This window comes from Neomonachus schauinslandi, chromosome 1 (genome assembly GCF_002201575.2).
Source record: "Neomonachus schauinslandi chromosome 1, ASM220157v2, whole genome shotgun sequence".
Taxonomy (NCBI): domain Eukaryota; kingdom Metazoa; phylum Chordata; class Mammalia; order Carnivora; family Phocidae; genus Neomonachus; species Neomonachus schauinslandi.
Genome location: NC_058403.1, coordinates 194,690,460 through 194,706,785, shown reverse-complemented (window position 1 = coordinate 194,706,785; position 16,326 = coordinate 194,690,460). Strand labels below are relative to the sequence as shown.

At 44.3% G+C, this 16,326-nt stretch overlaps 1 protein-coding gene across 1 annotated transcript; it reads left to right on the top strand.

The window, feature by feature from the left end:
* Positions 1-9,234: 9,234 nt before the first annotated feature.
* Positions 9,235-10,709, top strand: IQCF3 (IQ motif containing F3). The gene is made up of 3 exons (XM_021695135.1): positions 9,235-9,291; positions 9,458-9,502; positions 10,260-10,709. Exons 1-3 carry the CDS (start codon positions 9,274-9,276, stop codon positions 10,653-10,655), a joined length of 459 nt encoding a protein of 152 aa, XP_021550810.1. The 5' UTR covers positions 9,235-9,273; the 3' UTR covers positions 10,656-10,709.
* The last annotated feature ends 5,617 nt before the right edge of the window (positions 10,710-16,326 follow it).

Below are 16,326 nucleotides of genomic sequence, written 5' to 3'. Positions count from 1 at the left end.
CCTCCTGGGTCTCCATAAGCCTGCATGACCTGGCCCTGGCCGTGTCACCTTTTCCATGTCCCTCCTGGCCACCCTGCTCTTCAGATCTCCCCCCACACACACTCCCATTTCAGAACTTTTCACTTGTTGCCTCCTCTCCTTAGATAGCCTTTCCAGATGGAGCTCCCCTCCACTCACATGTCTCTGCTCCATGCTCCCTCCTCAGGGAGACTTTCTTTGACCACCTTATTGAAATGGCTTCCCCACCCGCTACTGTATGTTCTACTACCTGACTCTGCTTTCCTGTTTTCAAAGTCCCAATCACTACCCAAGCTTATCTTACCTCATTTTCTATTTTCTGTTGCCCCCACTAGCAGGCGAGTTCCAGGAGAGCAAGGACTCTGGGTTCAGTGCTGTTCCCAGAACCTAGGTCAGTAGGTTCTCTCTGCTTCTCCCTCTCTCTCCCTTTCCAGTATGTTATTATATATATATATTTTTAGGTTCTTCATATTAGGCCATTTTGTCGTCCTTAAAAAAATCCCTTTCTGAGTTGGGAGAGACTGCCCCTCCCAGGGCCAGCCAGTTCTTAGACATAGCAAAGGACTCATCCCGGAGCATGCCTTTCATCCACAAACGAACAAATTCAGGGCCATACCTCCTCTCTCTTTGTCCTGTACACCCCCAGAAGGCCATATTCCTCTGCTTTAATCATCCCAAGCCAGGTACGAGGCACCTGAGGTCCCCCCAACAACTTAGAGACCACAGAAAATACTCAAACCAGCCAATCCTAAACTGTTTACCCTATCCTGCCTTGCCTTTCCCACTCCAACAAAGGCCATGGGAAAAGCTGTTTTCTCAGTCCTGCCTTCTGTCACCTGACCATACCTGATGCTGCCCCTGTGACCCTGGGGGACCGGCAGTGACCTCCTCTTTCAGACCTTGGAGTATAATAAATTTTGTGTTCTTGGGCTTCTGTTCTCTTGTGGCCGCACCTGACAGACCATCACATAAAAGAACACAGAACATGAATCTAATTTAAGTAAAATTCACATAACCATTTTTAGATTCACCACATAATAACAAATTCAGTGGCATTTAGTACCTTCACAGTGTTAAGCAACCACTATGATCTGTATCAAGTTCTAAAACATTTTCACTGTCCTAAATGAGAACCTTGTGCCCCTGAAGCAATCACTTGCCTGCATCCCATCCTCCAGCCAATGGCAACCACCAATCTGCAGCCTGTCTCCATAGATTTCCCTCCTGGGGACTTTTCATATAAATGAAATCATAAAATATTCTGTGTTGGTTTTACTTAATATGTTTTTGAGGCTCATCCACACTATAGCATGCACCAGTCCTTCATTACTTTTTTAAAAAGATTTATTATTTTAGAGAGAGTGCAGGGGTGGGGGAGGGGTAGAGGAAGAGAATCTCGAGCAGACACCCCGCTGAGCATGGAGCCCAGTGTGGGGCTTGGATCTGAGCCTCTATCAAGTTGGACGCTTAACCAACTGAGCCATCCAGGCCCCCCATGTTCTTTGTTACTTTTTAAAAAATATTTTATTTATTTATTTGACAGCACAAGCAGGGGGAACTGCAGGCAGAGGGAGAGGGAGAGGGAGATGCAGGCTCCCCGCCAAGCAAGGAGCCTGATGCAGGGCTCTATCCCAGGAGCCTGGGATCATGACCTGAGCGGAAGGCAGACGCTTAACTGACTGAGCCACCCAGGTGCCCTTCTTTGTTACTTTTTATAGCTGATTGATATGTCATTGTATGGCTATACCAGCTTTTGTTTATCCTTTCATCTTTTGATAGACCTATGGATTGTGTGCACTTTTTGTGCTACTGTGAATGATACCACTACGAGTATTTAGCATCTACACCATTTTACATTCCCACCAACAATGTACAGGGCTCCAATTTTTCTACATCCTTGCTGACACTTGTTATTTTCATTTTTTCAAATTCTAGCCAACTGGTGGGAAGTGGTACTTCACTGCAGTATGATTTGCATTTCCCTCATGATGAATGATATTGGACATCTTCATGTGCTTTTTGGCCATTTGCACCCCTTTGGAGGAAAGTCTGTTCAAGTTTTGAAATAAACTTTTCATTAAGTTGTGGCTTTCTTTTGTGGTTTCAGTAAATACATAATGAATGAGTACACGATCCTACCAGACTTGGATTTGTGGTTACACCATGGTTCACATCCTACTTTCTAGAAACACCTATCCCACCATCCCTGAATGAATCTCTCAGATAACCATCCTAGATCCCTCATACCCAATAGACGTGTTATTTTCAGGCTCCTTGAATTATTATTTCTCTGTGGCAATGTTTCCATGTGTGTGTATGTGTGTGTGTGTGTGTGTGTGTGTGTGTACCGGGTGGTGGAGGGAGGATCTATTGTTGTCTCTCCATTTCAGCTACAGATCCTGCCCTATTGGTTTTCATCTCTCTATGTGTCTCTGTTTACCCCTCATAAGTTTGTCTTTCACTATGTCTGTAATTATCTGTGTATGATCCTCAGCATCTTTCTCCCTCAGTCCAGGCCTTCCTCTCTACCCATTTCATAATGTCATGTCTCCTTGCCTCTGTTTTTTCAATTCACTGGATTTTCTGGATCTGTACATTTTTGGTAAAGATCATTAATAGTTAACCTGCCAATCCTCAGATAAAGTTATGCTCTTCTAGGCCCTGCTTACTCCTTATCCCTAAGAGCCTCACAAAGATAAGTGGGAGAAGTCTCATGGAGGGCACCAACATGGTTGCTCCTGGATGATGGAGGCACTTACCTAACCCAGACTCAGCCTAGGATGTGCAAGTACTTTACAGGAATGTCAGAATATTTTATGCCTGTGGTTTAGGGATGAGCACATGACACAAACCGGGCCACTGAGTCTCCATTCTGGTGCCGTTTTGGAACTCCTAGGATTGCCAACTATAAAGATTATGAAACCAGAGCTCCTACAGGCACCACATGGAAATAGCTGAGAATGGAGCCGACACAGAGGAAAGTAGATCCAACAGGTGCCGGGAGAGAGATGAAGCCCTGAGGATTCCTTTGGGCCTCTGGATCCAGCCACGCCTGAGGCTACCACTACCTATACTATAGGAATTCATTTTGTGAGCCAATAAACCCTCATTTTCATTTAAGTCAGTTTGCTGAGACAGATAGCAAAAGAATAGGAGATCTCAATAGATTAATAAACACTTAAAGAGATTGAATTTGATGTGAGCTGGTTTTCAGAAAGTGGTTTTCAAAAAGTGGTCTTTGAATTAGAAACTTGGCAGAAGGTGTCCTAGGGAATTCTTGACAGTAAGTGCGGAATTATCTCTCATTTAATGTGCCCAGAGGACCGGAACATTCTTGTAATGCTGTGTAGTGCAGTAAAAGGGGAAAATGCTGTGGATTAATGGGTAAATGTTCTAATTATCTAGAATCAGAATGGCCTGAATATGAATCTAATCATGGATTGGTGACCTATGAGCCAAATGTGGAGTCTTTTTTTTTTTTTAAGATTTTATTTATTTATTTGAGAGAGAGAATGAGAGAGAGAGAGAGCATGAGAGGGGGGAGGGTCAGAGGGAGAAGCAGACTCCCCGCCGAGCAGGGAGCCCGATGCGGGACTCGATCCCGGGACTCCAGGATCATGACCTGAGCCGAAGGCAGTCGCTTAACCAACTGAGCCACCCAGGCGCCCAAATGTGGAGTCTTTAATTAGCCTAGTTCAACAAGTCAGCAGGAAGGAGACATGGGCAACCATCAGCCATTCATGAAACAACTGTATTAGGAATAAATAAAATTGTCACATCCTTCTCTTGCCCTCTACTCAACTTACACAAAGTATATGTGTGGAAGCCTTCACTTCCAGGATAACCTCTGAGCTCTGCCTCCTAAAGAAAGTAGGCAGTCGTCCCATGGACATACTATTGTATGTGTTGGACTTAGGAGAGAAATAGAATAATGCTTTTCAAATGGTAGCACATGTCACAATCACATGGAGGGCTCATTAAAGCAGATTGCTGGGCCCTACCCAGCACTTCTGATTCAGTAGAGGGTCCCAAGAATGGGTATTTCTAATAAGTTCCAGGTGTTGCTGTGGCTCCTATTCTAGGGAACCCCACTTTGAGAACCACTGAGGTAGAACATAACTATGTGGTCACTGTGAAGTAACATAGATTCAGATAAATTGGAGTTTTATTTCTCTTTCCCAAAGAAGTTCAGAAATAGGTGTCTAGGCCCAGATGGAACTTCACAGGGGGAGGAATCCTGGCCCCTTCTAACTTGTTACTCGGCTATATATGGTATCTAGCCCAAGGTCACTTCATGATCCCAAATGGCTTCTGAGGTTTCTTTTTGTTGTTATTGTTTTGTTTTTTAAGGAGACTCCACATTGGTGGAGCCCAACCTAGGGCTCGAACTCTCGACCCTGAAATCAAGACCTGAGCTGAGATCAAGAGTCAGAGCTTAATCAAATGAGCTGCCCAGGTGTCCCAGCTGCTTCAATTTCAATATTCCTATCCACAGTCTAGCCAGCAAGGAGGAAAGAGGAGGAGAAAGGCATGCTCCTTCTCTTTTAGGACATATCCTTGAAGTTACACATGCCACTTCTGTCCACAGCTCAAAGGATATACAAGGAGACCAAATAAAAGGAGAAATATACCATATAGTTATTGATAGAATGATTTACCATTGTAAAGTTGTCAGTTATCTCCAAGTTTATCTATAAGTTAAATTCAATTCCTATAAAAATATCATCAGGAGTTTTTGGGAATTTGACAAACTGATACCAAAAAAAAAAAAAAATCACATTGACTAAGTGTCCACAGTTAGTCAAGACAATTTTGAAAAAAGAGACTAGAAGGTAGGAGTATGATAACTCACATTTAAATACACCGCAAGACTATAATAATAACAACAATATGTAATTGAGGCACCAACTACTAAGAATCTGAGATGAGGAATAAACATTTAAATAAGAATTTGTTGTATTTTTCCTTCACCCCATTCTCCTCCTTCCTGTGTACAGCTGGAAAATAGCCCTCCTCCACCCTGACAGAAGAGAGGTTTATTTTCTGCATAAGTTGAATGAGAGAGCATCTAGACTCAGGGATTTCAGTCATGGCTAAAGGCAGAGGTGAAGCACCATACCAAAATGGAGGGATTAATTGAAAGTGTGTAGGCTGGACAGTGAGGCCTCCAGCCTTCTGTGCCAGTTCACCTCCCTGAAGCAGTCAGGTTTCATTCTACTCTCTGACTGGATGTTCTGGGATTCCTCTCTGGGACATCAGTTAATTATTGCTACACAAATGCTGTCTAGCAAACTGCCACAGCATCAGTGACCTACAACAGTAAGCATGTTGCCCCAGGCTGTGTTTTGGTGGGAGAGCTTGGTTGGGGAAGCTCTGCTCCATGTGTTTCCCATCCTCCTCTTCATACCAGCAGGCTGCCTGGGCACTTCCTTGTGGGCAATGGCAGAAGTACAAGAGGGCAAATATAAATTGACAAAGACTTTTGAAGCCAAGGCCAAACTTGCCTATCATCATTCCACCTTATTCTGCTGGCCAAAGCATGTGCTGCCAAATGGGAAGAAAGTACAAAGTCCCATAGGAAAAAGTATGCATATAGGACCACTAAAATAATCTACCACAAGCTCCAAAGAATAAAAAAATTGAGTGCTGATATTTGGGGTCCCCCATTGAAACAAAACCCAACTCTGCCTTATTAACCCACACTGAGTGGTACCAGTTAGTAAGTCCTACAGATGCACATGGAGCTTCCCTTTGGCATTCTAGCGCCAAGCTCATACACATGAATAGACAACCAAGGATCATCAACATGAGAGACTGAGATAAAAACAGAAATAGAAAAAAGGGGAATTAAAAGAAATAGAGACAATACGAGGAACAGAAGAAAAAGGTTTAAAAACCCAAACTAACAATCATAACTGATATTCCTAATAAGAGATAAAAGATCAATGAAACAAGAATAGTGTGCTCTAAAAGGAGAATAGTCTGAGGCCAGGAAAGAGCTCTTGAAAGTTAAAACTCTTAAAAATGGAGAAAATCTTCCAAAAAGTAAAATAAAAAACAGAGTTAGAAAACAGCATAGGGGTGCCTGGGTGGCTCAGTTGGTTAAATGTTCCACTCTTGATTTCAGCTCAGGTCATGATCTCAGGGTCGTTGGGTCAAACCCCACATCGGGCTCCATGCTAAGCGTGGAGTCTGCTCGTCCCTCTCCCTCTGCTCCTCCCCCACTCATGCTCTCTCTCTCAAAAATAATAAATAAATAAATAAATAAATCTTTTTAAAAAAGAAACTAGTGTAGAAAATATTGGAAAATTAGAGGATCAGTCAATGATTTGACTAGTAAGATTTGTATACGTATTAAATTGAGAAAATTGAAAGGTAGAAATTACTTCGTTTGTTATTTTTTTAAAGACTTTTATTCATTTATTTGACAGAGAGAAAGAGCAAGATAGCACAAGCGGGGGAGCAGCAGGGGGAGAGGGAGAAGCAGGCTCCCCACGGGGAGCCTGATGCAGAGCTCAATTCCAGGACCCTGGGATCACAACCTGAGCTGAAGGCAGACACTTAACTGACTGAGCCAACCAGGCGCCCTGGTAGAAATTATTTTTTTAAAAACCCAATAAGGTTTTCCAGAGTTGGATCATACAAATTTTATAAACTAACATGCCCCATACAATGAATGCGGGGAGGAACATCTCAGAGAGGCTGAGAACAACATGTCTATTGGGTATGAGGGATCTGGGATGGTTTGTCTCAGAGATGTTAGGACAGTTGTTTCTAGGGAGTAGGATTTGAACCCTGATGAAGCCACAAATCTAAGACCTATATGGAAGCACGTATTCCTTCATTTCATAATTACTTATTGAAACAACAATAATTTCAGAACATCCTAAAAACTACAGGGATAAAGAGAAGATCCTAAAAGCTTCCAGAGAGGAAAAAATAGGTCACATCACATGGACAAAGGAATCAGAATAACATTAGACCTCTAGAAAAAAAGTAAAACAAATTCCTCAAAATTCTGAAGGAAAACTATTTGCGATCTGGTATTCCACACTGAGCAAAACTATCAATCATATTTGAGGGTAGAAAAAAGTCATTTTCAGGCTTGCAATCTCTACATATTTATATCCATCCACCTTCCCTTAGGAAACTATCATAGCATATGCTCTATCCAAATGAGGGACTGAATCCAAGAAAGAGGGAGACACAGTGCACAGGATCATGTTCCTGTCACTTGCTGAAGACCTCAATGTAAGATGTAAACCAGAATTTAATAAGAAAACATGTGAACCTGGATGGGAAAGCAGCAGTTAAAAAAATTTCAAAAGCACAATTATAAAGGGGGACATGGATGGAATGATATCTGTGCAATGAACGACACCATGAAAAAAGTCAGCTGGCTGGTGGTTGTCTGGGAAAAGATATTTGCAACATTTCTATCCAGCAAAGGAAGTCCAGTCCAAGGAAGTCCTACAAGAGGATGATGGGATTCCAGTAGAAAAATAGGCCAAGGACTAGATCAGGCAATTGCACAGAGGTGACAGGAGGCCAAGATGAAATAATCCCGAGAACTGAAAGACACAGAGCTCTTCCAGGACCAGGTGCCATTCCAAGGACTTCACCTGCGTGCATTTCCACAACAGCTCCTTAAAGGAGGTGCCATGTTGCTCTCTCCACTTTGCCCAGGAAGAAACAGACACCACTGAAAGACTTGCTCCAGTTCACACAGCCAGAAAGGGTCTGTGTCAAGATTGGAGCCCCATTAGTCACCCTGAAGACTCATGTTCTGCTCAAGTCCCTACTCAGAAATGCAAATTCAAACAGCAAGGTGACACCACTTCACATCTTTCGGTTCGGCAGAAATTAGGAGGTGATTGACAGAGGTTGGACTGGTGCTGCCACTGTGGAGAGCAGTCTGTCAGCATTTAGTAGCGTGGAGGAGACACCTGTCCCATGATTCAGCAAGCCACACCAGTGTGCAGCCCTGGGAGAATGTCTCCCAGGGCTGCATGGAGATGCGCGGGAAGATGCTCCTCCCAGTGCTGTCTGCTGTAGAGAAATGCTGGGGTAACTGAACTCAGCAGTGAAGCAGAAAAGAGGAGAACAGGTTATGCCGGGTCATGAGGACATAGGGAGTTCATTATCTGTTGTCAAACCTTGTATATATTGAAACATAATAAAAAGCCTTTAAGAAGTTGTGCAGGAAAGGATAAGGAATCAGAGTAGGTTCTGGAGCACCGTGGTCAGTGGAACTCACAGAGTCACGATGATAATAAACACTAAATGGTGACTAGAGACCTAAATTGCAAGTGCCCTAATTGGGAAGATGAGAGGAGAAACAGTGGGGTTGTTTGGGATGGGGCAGAAAGCCAAATCCTGTCTTTTTTGGTGGGGAGTTGATGTCTTGAAATGAAGATACCACATCAGCATGTTACTGAGGGCTGGAGGGGGGGCTATCCAGAATCAGTTAAGAGAAGTGAGCGTGGCCGAGAGATGGCACTGGGGACAGCCAGAGGCAGCTGGTCTTGGAAGCAAGCCTGAATAACTAAGCGACCCTTTAAAATAGGACCATTGCCACCACCAGAGGAGACTACATTGGGGGACACTCTCTGACATAATAGCTCATGTTTAGAAAATTCCCCCAGCCCACTAAGTTTCAGATACAAAATGGAAGGGCTTGTTTTGTTTTAAGAAACATATATTGGCTTGCTAGGCACCAAACAGCTGCAGAAGGACAGGGGGTTATGGCAGCTGGAAGGTGTAGAAATTGACTGGGCTACCCCCATCCTGACCCTTCCTTGGCCTCTTCTGCTCACCCTCCATACTCACAGAGATCCTCATTAAAAGGACTTTCCCACACACTGAGGAAGGGCACAGTGGCAGAGAAGGCAGGATACAGGGAGAAGCCTGAGCCCATACGCCTTCCTCTGCACTGTATAAGCTGCTCTCCTCAGTGGCTGATGACAGGAGGGTCCTGTGGGTTGGCAGAGTAGAAGTCACCCTTGGGACAGGACAGACTCACAGGGGCTGTGGTTTCACCAAGGACATTAGTCCATCCCTGGCAGGAGGGAAATGGGCAGATGTTTCCTCTTTATCCAACAACTTTGAACCTGAAGAAGGCAACCTGGTTCCTGGGTCATAGTTGCCCTTGTGACATCATGGCTATCTCCTCCTCTCCCACCCTTCCTGCCTCTGCCAAGACCAATGGAGCAGCAACCAGAGGGGGTGTGAACACCAGAAACACTGCCCCAAACCATGGGCAGTAAATGCTGTGTAAGACAGTCAGACACCCCCTCCCTGGGGATAGGGAGCTGGCCCACGGCAGAAGGAAGCACCAGATGACTTCAAAGGACTCAGGAAGAATGGGGAGGTGGGGCTGTGAGGACTCTGCATAGAAGCTGTTCCTCACTCATGCTTTCTCCCTATATTCTGATTGCAGAAGTCTGGTCCAGATAAGGATGCACTAGAGAAAGAGAAACTGAAGGTAGGTGGGGCCCAGGAACATGAGAGAACCACAGATCACTGATCGTCTGGCCACAGAGTCACTGTGGAGGATCCATCTCTGGTCCCACAGCTGAAGAGTCAGCTCAGTGTTACTCTCCTGTCCCCATAAATTCCCTTCCTGTTCTGAGTGAGCTGTGTTAAGCATGGAAAAACAACAGTGAGGTGAGGAAGCAGGATGTGGGCAGGTCACTGGAAGTTGGGGCACAGCTGTGGGAACTGGAAAGCTGGAGAAGGAGCGGCCTGGGTTTAGAAGGATATGGGGATGACTGAGAGGTAGTAGTGGAAATCAAAAAAAGTGAGGTAAGGGCGAGACCTCAAGGGGTCATGGCATGGCATAGAAGTATCAGGAGGCAACATCACAGGTGGGGATCTGGGCTGAGATGCAGGCCATAAATGCAGAGGTTCATCCTCAGAGGACCCCTTGGTTCCTCAAACCCATGCCAGGGCTTCTGGATCAGAAAGTGTTTCCACTGATTCCACGAACCTGTGAAGACCAGAGAGCAAGCATATCCCCATTTTGTAGATGAGGACCCTGTGACTCAGAGGATGAGCCCTTGTGTCTATGGCCTCGGACAAGACAGTAGAGGCAAAACCCGACCCAGGACTCCTGGGTCCCCAGAACAACCAGGGGGAAGCCTCGTTGTTAAGAGAGAAGATCAGAGCTCTTTTGTGGCAGACACCAGACTTGTGGTTGTCTGTGACAAATTCACGTGGAGTCCTCTGCTTTGCTTGGTTAGCGGCTTCGTGAAAAACGCCTCAGAGAGAGAGTCAAGGCGGCTGGGAAGATCCAGGCCTGGTGGCGGGGCACCCTGGTGCGTCGCACCCTGCTGGTGGCTGCCCTCATGGCCTGGATGATTCAGCTCTGGTGGAGAACACGCCTGTGGAGGCGGGTTCTTAAGCGGCGACAGGACCTGTTGAAGATCTATGTCATCCAGGAGGAGGCGGCTGTCAAGCTCCAGTCCTGGGTTCGCATGTGGCAGTGCCATCGGCGTTACTGCTACATGTGCAACGCCCTCTGCATCCTCCAGGTCCCAGAGGGCTGCTTCGCCTTCCAGACCCATGATGTTCTACAGGAACAGTATGAAGTCACTCCCAGCCATCCCGAGTTCCACATTGAAATCCTATCAGTCTAAAAGTGATATAGGGTGGAGAACTGGCTCCACTGCCCCAATAAAAGTCTGACAAGGTTTGGTGTGTCTCAGTGACTCCCACACTATGAAGACCCAAGAGCTCTGCTGCCCTCTTCTGCGCAGGGAGACAGCTATCTCTCTCCCCCGACTCCCACCCCTTAGCGCCTATGGCCCCTGCTTTGGACCGACAGTGGCTGAATGCCACTGGCTCTGCCCAAATCAGAAGCTGCCACCTGAGGCTGTCATCACACATCCAGAACCAAGTCTACGGTTCCATAGCCCCGGCGCCATCTTTGTCTCCTGAACTTGCAATTGGCTGGGGGTGGGAGGGGGCGGCTTTATATTCCCAAAGACTCTGGGCACCTCCTCTTATGAGAATTGCCTCTGGATCCATGCTTTGGCAGCCTGCCATTGCGGGCCAGCTGGGGCTCGCGGCCATTGGCTCTCTATTTGGTAAGCCCCCAGACCTAAGTCAGACATTTGGTTGGCTCTCTTGAGAGCCGCACAGCCCAAAGAATGCACAGGAGGCTGGCCTTAGTGATGACTGGGCCCGAGGTCCTGCAAGTTTTATGCTAACCTGGATATTGTTTTCTTTGGGAAATAGCATATATCATGATGCTAAGGAACCTCAGCTCTGCCTCCACCCTCAGGACCACTTCTGCAGGGTGCTGAAACACAGATAGGGCTCCCACTGATATCATTGCCACCCTATGTGTGCTACCATTCTTAGTGACTTCAACATTGCTAGATGACAGCCCAAGCCCCTTGCCTCTCACCTCCAGTGATTTTCACTTCCATCCTACCTGAATCACTCACTCCTATAATTGCCTGTAAGGAAGTAGCATTATTTTTTAAATGTCCAATCCATCATAGACCAAATTCTTTTGTAAAACAATAAAATGAATTATGAGAAAAATAAGTAGAAAAGGTTTGCTCTCCTCAGTGGTTGATGACAGGAGGGTCCTGTGGGTTGGCGGAGTAGAAGTCACCCTTGGGACAGGACAGACTCACAGGGGCTGTGGTTTCACCACAGGCTTGTTTTGAATGGTTAGACCGAACACACATAAAACTGCTATTTCAATTTGATATACAAGTTTCTAAGTGTTTCATCTCAGTCTTGGTACTTAATCTCAGTAGTAATAAATGCTCACCATACTTTGGGTGGCATTGCCCTGGTTCTTGTCATAACTGACCACAGCGACAATAATACTGATTTCAATCATCTTGGTCTCTAACTTCTGCTTTCTATGCTTTAGGGTAAAGGTCAGAAAACTATGGCCTGCAGTTGAGTGGTTGTGACAAGGACTGTATTGACATCAATCCTAAAATACTATCTGGCCCTTTACAGAAAAAGTTTGCCAACCTCTGTGTTAGAATGACTGATTCTTATGCATCAATACAAATGTTTCTTTAGTTCTAATTAGGACTTCCCAAAGACTGACCTTACCAGCGTTGTACTGCCCTTGTGCCCAGCTCGGATTCCATTCTCTGTTGAGGATTCTCTTACAGTTTTACCACCGTTGGCCCTCTTTCCACCTCTGTATGAACCCAACCCTTCACCTACTTCATCCTGCACCAGAAGAGCTGAATTTCCTTGAAGAAAAACAAATCGCCATATTGCATGGTTTTGGTTCATATTCAGGACCACAGATGGACAGACTTACTTCTCAAAACACATCTCTGTAAATTTGCTTTTTGACCTGAAGACTTCACCCTCTTCTCTCTTCAAAGAGGCACTTCATTCTCCTTTCCTTTTGACTTCAAATGATGATGTTACTACACACTGAACTGAAAAAATGGCAGTGGACTGGCCCTCTATCTCCCTACCGTCTCATCCCCCATCCCAGTGCCATTCATACCACGCTTGTTGCCTTCCTTGAGTTGAAATGAGTTGTCTTTGCACCATCCAAAGCCACCCCCAACACATTGCTCTTCTGGTGCTCTTCTTTTTCTTTTGCCCACTATCACCTCTTGCCTTTGCAATGATGTGTTTCTGTAATTTCATTTGTTTCTCTAAATCAGTTTCTACCTTTTCAGCAAATCATTTCTATCAGCATACAGTGTTCTCCACCATTAAAAACTCCATTCATGACTAGGTCCTATTCCAGTTCTTTGCATCTCCTCATAGCAAAACATGTCACTGTCTCTCCTTTCACTCCTCCCATTCTCTCCTAAACTCACTTCAATTGGGCTGCCCTTCCCCACCCCCGCCACAGAAACTTCACAGGTCAAAAGTATTGATCGAGAAAGTTGTTTGCAAAAATGACCAATGTTACTGCCCTCCTTGTATCCACGCCGCTTTGCAATGTGATTTTATAAGTTTATCAATTAAGAAACAGAGGTTACTTAACCTCCTTTTGTATCTAAGCTTCCCTGTGACTTTCTTTGGCCAATAGTATGCAGTGAAAGTGATATTGTGCCAGTTGCAAGCTTAGACTTTAAGAGGTCTTGAACAACCATCCACCATGTGAGCAAGGAGACTACTGCTGTAGCATTAAACACAACATGGGACAGAGATGAGCCGTCTCTGATGAGGCCATCTTACACCACCAGCCTCCATCACACCTGCCAACTGACCACATATTTTTGAATGGGCCCAGCTGAGAAAAGAATCACCCAGATGAGGCTAGCCCATTGTCACTCCACAGAACTATGAGCTCTGTAAATGGTTATTGTTTTAAGCCTTTATGTTTTGGGTGGTTGGTTAAACAATAAAAACAACACCATCTAAAATCACCAACTAACTTGCTTACATGATGATGGTGAATTCTCTGTCCTCTGCCCTCTCTCTGCATCAGACTACAGGTTGACCACTCTATCTTACTTGAAACACACTCTATTTGGCTTCAGGAGCATCACACTCTCCTTGAGTTAAAATGAGTTGTCTTTGATGAATGGATAAAGAAGATGTGGTGTATATATACAATGGAATATTATGCAGCCATCAAAAAAAGAAATCTTGCTTTTTGCTCTAGAATTAGAACTAGAGGGTATTATGCTAAGCAAAATAAGTCAATCAGAGAAAGACAATTATCATATGATCTCACTGATATGTGGAATTTGAAAAACAAGGCAGAGGATCATAGGGGAAGAGAGGAAAAAATGAAACAAGAAGAAACCTCTTCTTGAGGTTTGAGAGGGAGACAAATCATAAGAGACTCTTAATCTCAGGAAACAAAACTGAGGGTTGCTGGAGCGGAGGGGGGTGGGAGGGATGGGGTGGCTGGGTGATGGACATTGGGGAGGGTATGTGTTGTGGTGAGCGCTGTGTATTGTGTAAGACTGATGAATCACAGGCATGTACCCTTGAAACAAATACATTATATGTTAATAATAAAAAACAGGACAAAAAAATTGCAGTAAGATACACATAACATGAAATTTACCATTGCAACGATGTTTAAGTGTACAGTTCTGTGGTGTAACTAAGTCTATTCAAATTGTTGTGCAATCATCATCACTATCCATCTCAAGCACTTTTTCATCTCCCCAAACTGACACACTGCACCCACTAAACAGTCTCCCCATACCTCCCCAAATCTCCCCACACCACCCCAGGCAGCCACGCTTCTCCTTTCTGTCTCTCTGAATGTGAATACTCTAGGTGTCTCATAGAAGTAGAACCAAAATACAGTATTTTGTAACTGGCTTCTTTCACGGAGCATAATATTGTCATGGTTCATCCGTGTTGTAGTATGTATCAGAATTTCCCTCCTTTTAAAAGCTGACTAATAAGGGCTTTTGGGTGGCTCAGTTGGTTAAGTGTCTGATTCTTAGTTTCGGCTCAGGTCATGATCTCAGGGTTATGATATCGAGCCTCACATTGGGCTCCACACTCAGCATGGACTCTGCTTGAGATTCTCTCCCTCCCTCTCTACCCCTCCCCCCGCTCGCTCAGGCTCTCTCTCTAAAATAAAATAGGTAAATAAAATCTTTAAAAAAAAAAAAAAGAAAAGAAAAGAAATTACTTGTCTTTGCTCCATCCAAAGCCACCCCCTCCACTTTGCTCTTCTGGTGTTCTTCACTGGCTGCTTTTTCTTAATCTTATCAATGGCTTCTTCATTGATGAGCCTCTAACCTACGAGAGGCTGTCTTAAAACTTCTTTTAGTCTCAGGGTGCCTGGGTGGCTCAGTCATTAAGCATCTGCCTTCAGCTCAGGTCATGACCCCAGGGTCCTGGGATCAGGCTCCGCATCAGGCTCCCTGCTCAGCGGGAAGCCTGCTTCTTCCTCTCCCACTCCCCCTGCTTGTGTTCCCTCTCTTGCTGTGTCCCTCTCTGACAAATAAATGAATAAAATCTTAAAAAAAAACCTTCTTTTAATCTCTCTCAATGTGTATTCTCAGATAACATCATCCAGTCACATAGTCTTAAATATCTGCTATATCCTGATGACACTCAAATCTATATCACTATCCTTGATACCTCCTTTCAATTCCATACCCAAGGTATGGCTTCCTACTTGACATCTTGCTTTGATGTCTAATAGGTTTTTTCTTTCTTTCTTTTTTTTTTTTAATTTAAATTCACTTAGCCAACAGATAGTACATCATTAGTTTTTTGATGTAGTGTTTAATGATTCATTAGTTGGGTATAACACCCAGTGCTTTCAAACATAATGTGGCAGAAACAGGATTCTCATTCCCCAATTTCATGATCTTATCCAAAAATTGCTTCTCCTTGTGCCTTGACCATTCACCAAATCTATTTGATTCAAGTTCCTTTCTGAACCCTCCCTTTTACTTATCTCTATCCATCCCCACTCACGTCAGCAAATGCAGTTGACTGCCTCTCTGCAATATGGTAATATCTGAAATATAGCAGATAGTAGGATTGGAGAAACTGGATCTTACACACACTGCTCTTAGGAATGTAAAATGGGATGGCTGATGTGGAAACAGTTTCTTGGTCTCCCAAGAGCTAAATATAGAGTTACCATAAGACCCAGCAATTCCACTCTTAAGTATATATCCAAGAAAACTGAAAACATAAACAAAAACTTCTACAAAAATTTCATAGTAGAATAATAGCCAAAAAAAGTGGACATAACCCAAATGGGTGAATGGTTAATCAAACTGTGGTATATCTACTACTCAGCAGTAAAAAGGAACAAACTACTGATACATGCAACAAATTGTATGGGTCTCAAAGAAGAGAGCAGACCCGAAAGTGATGGAACAATTGAACTCTTAACTATGGGGAATTTAGGGGATTGCAGACCTGAGGGTATTTGAACCATCTATATCTAAGCCATGGGAATTTGATGTTGTATAAGTGAGAGCCACCCAAAGTTGCAGGCAGGGGAAGGTGGATTTCCACAGTTAACTCAGGTTGCACATCCTATATCTAGGATCTCTGGGCAAGGCAGTAGTGTGTGGTGGACTTGGCACACAGTTGTACAGAGAACTCTTACTGATATCGTTCCCTTCTAAACTCTAATTACATAAGGATGAAATCATTAAGAAGGATCCAGATGAAACCACAGTGCTGAAAGAAAAAGAGAAGAAAGAGAAAGGGAAAGAAAAAGAAAAAGGGAAAGGGAAAGAGAAAAAGAAAGAGAAAGAGAAAAAGAAAGAAGAGCCTCTACTTCCAATTCCACCCCCTCCACCAAAGGTAGGTCAATGGAGGCCCTCAAAGTTGAGGGTGACTCCTATTTGCAAAGAGTGATAGGTTGTC

What these genes read in the sequence shown, in the direction of transcription:
- IQCF3 (XM_021695135.1), top strand. An exon ending in TAGAGAAAGAGAAACTGAAG is followed by an intron (nt 9,503 to 10,259) that starts GTAGGTGGGGCC and finishes TTGCTTGGTTAG; the next exon opens with CGGCTTCGTGAAAAACGCCT.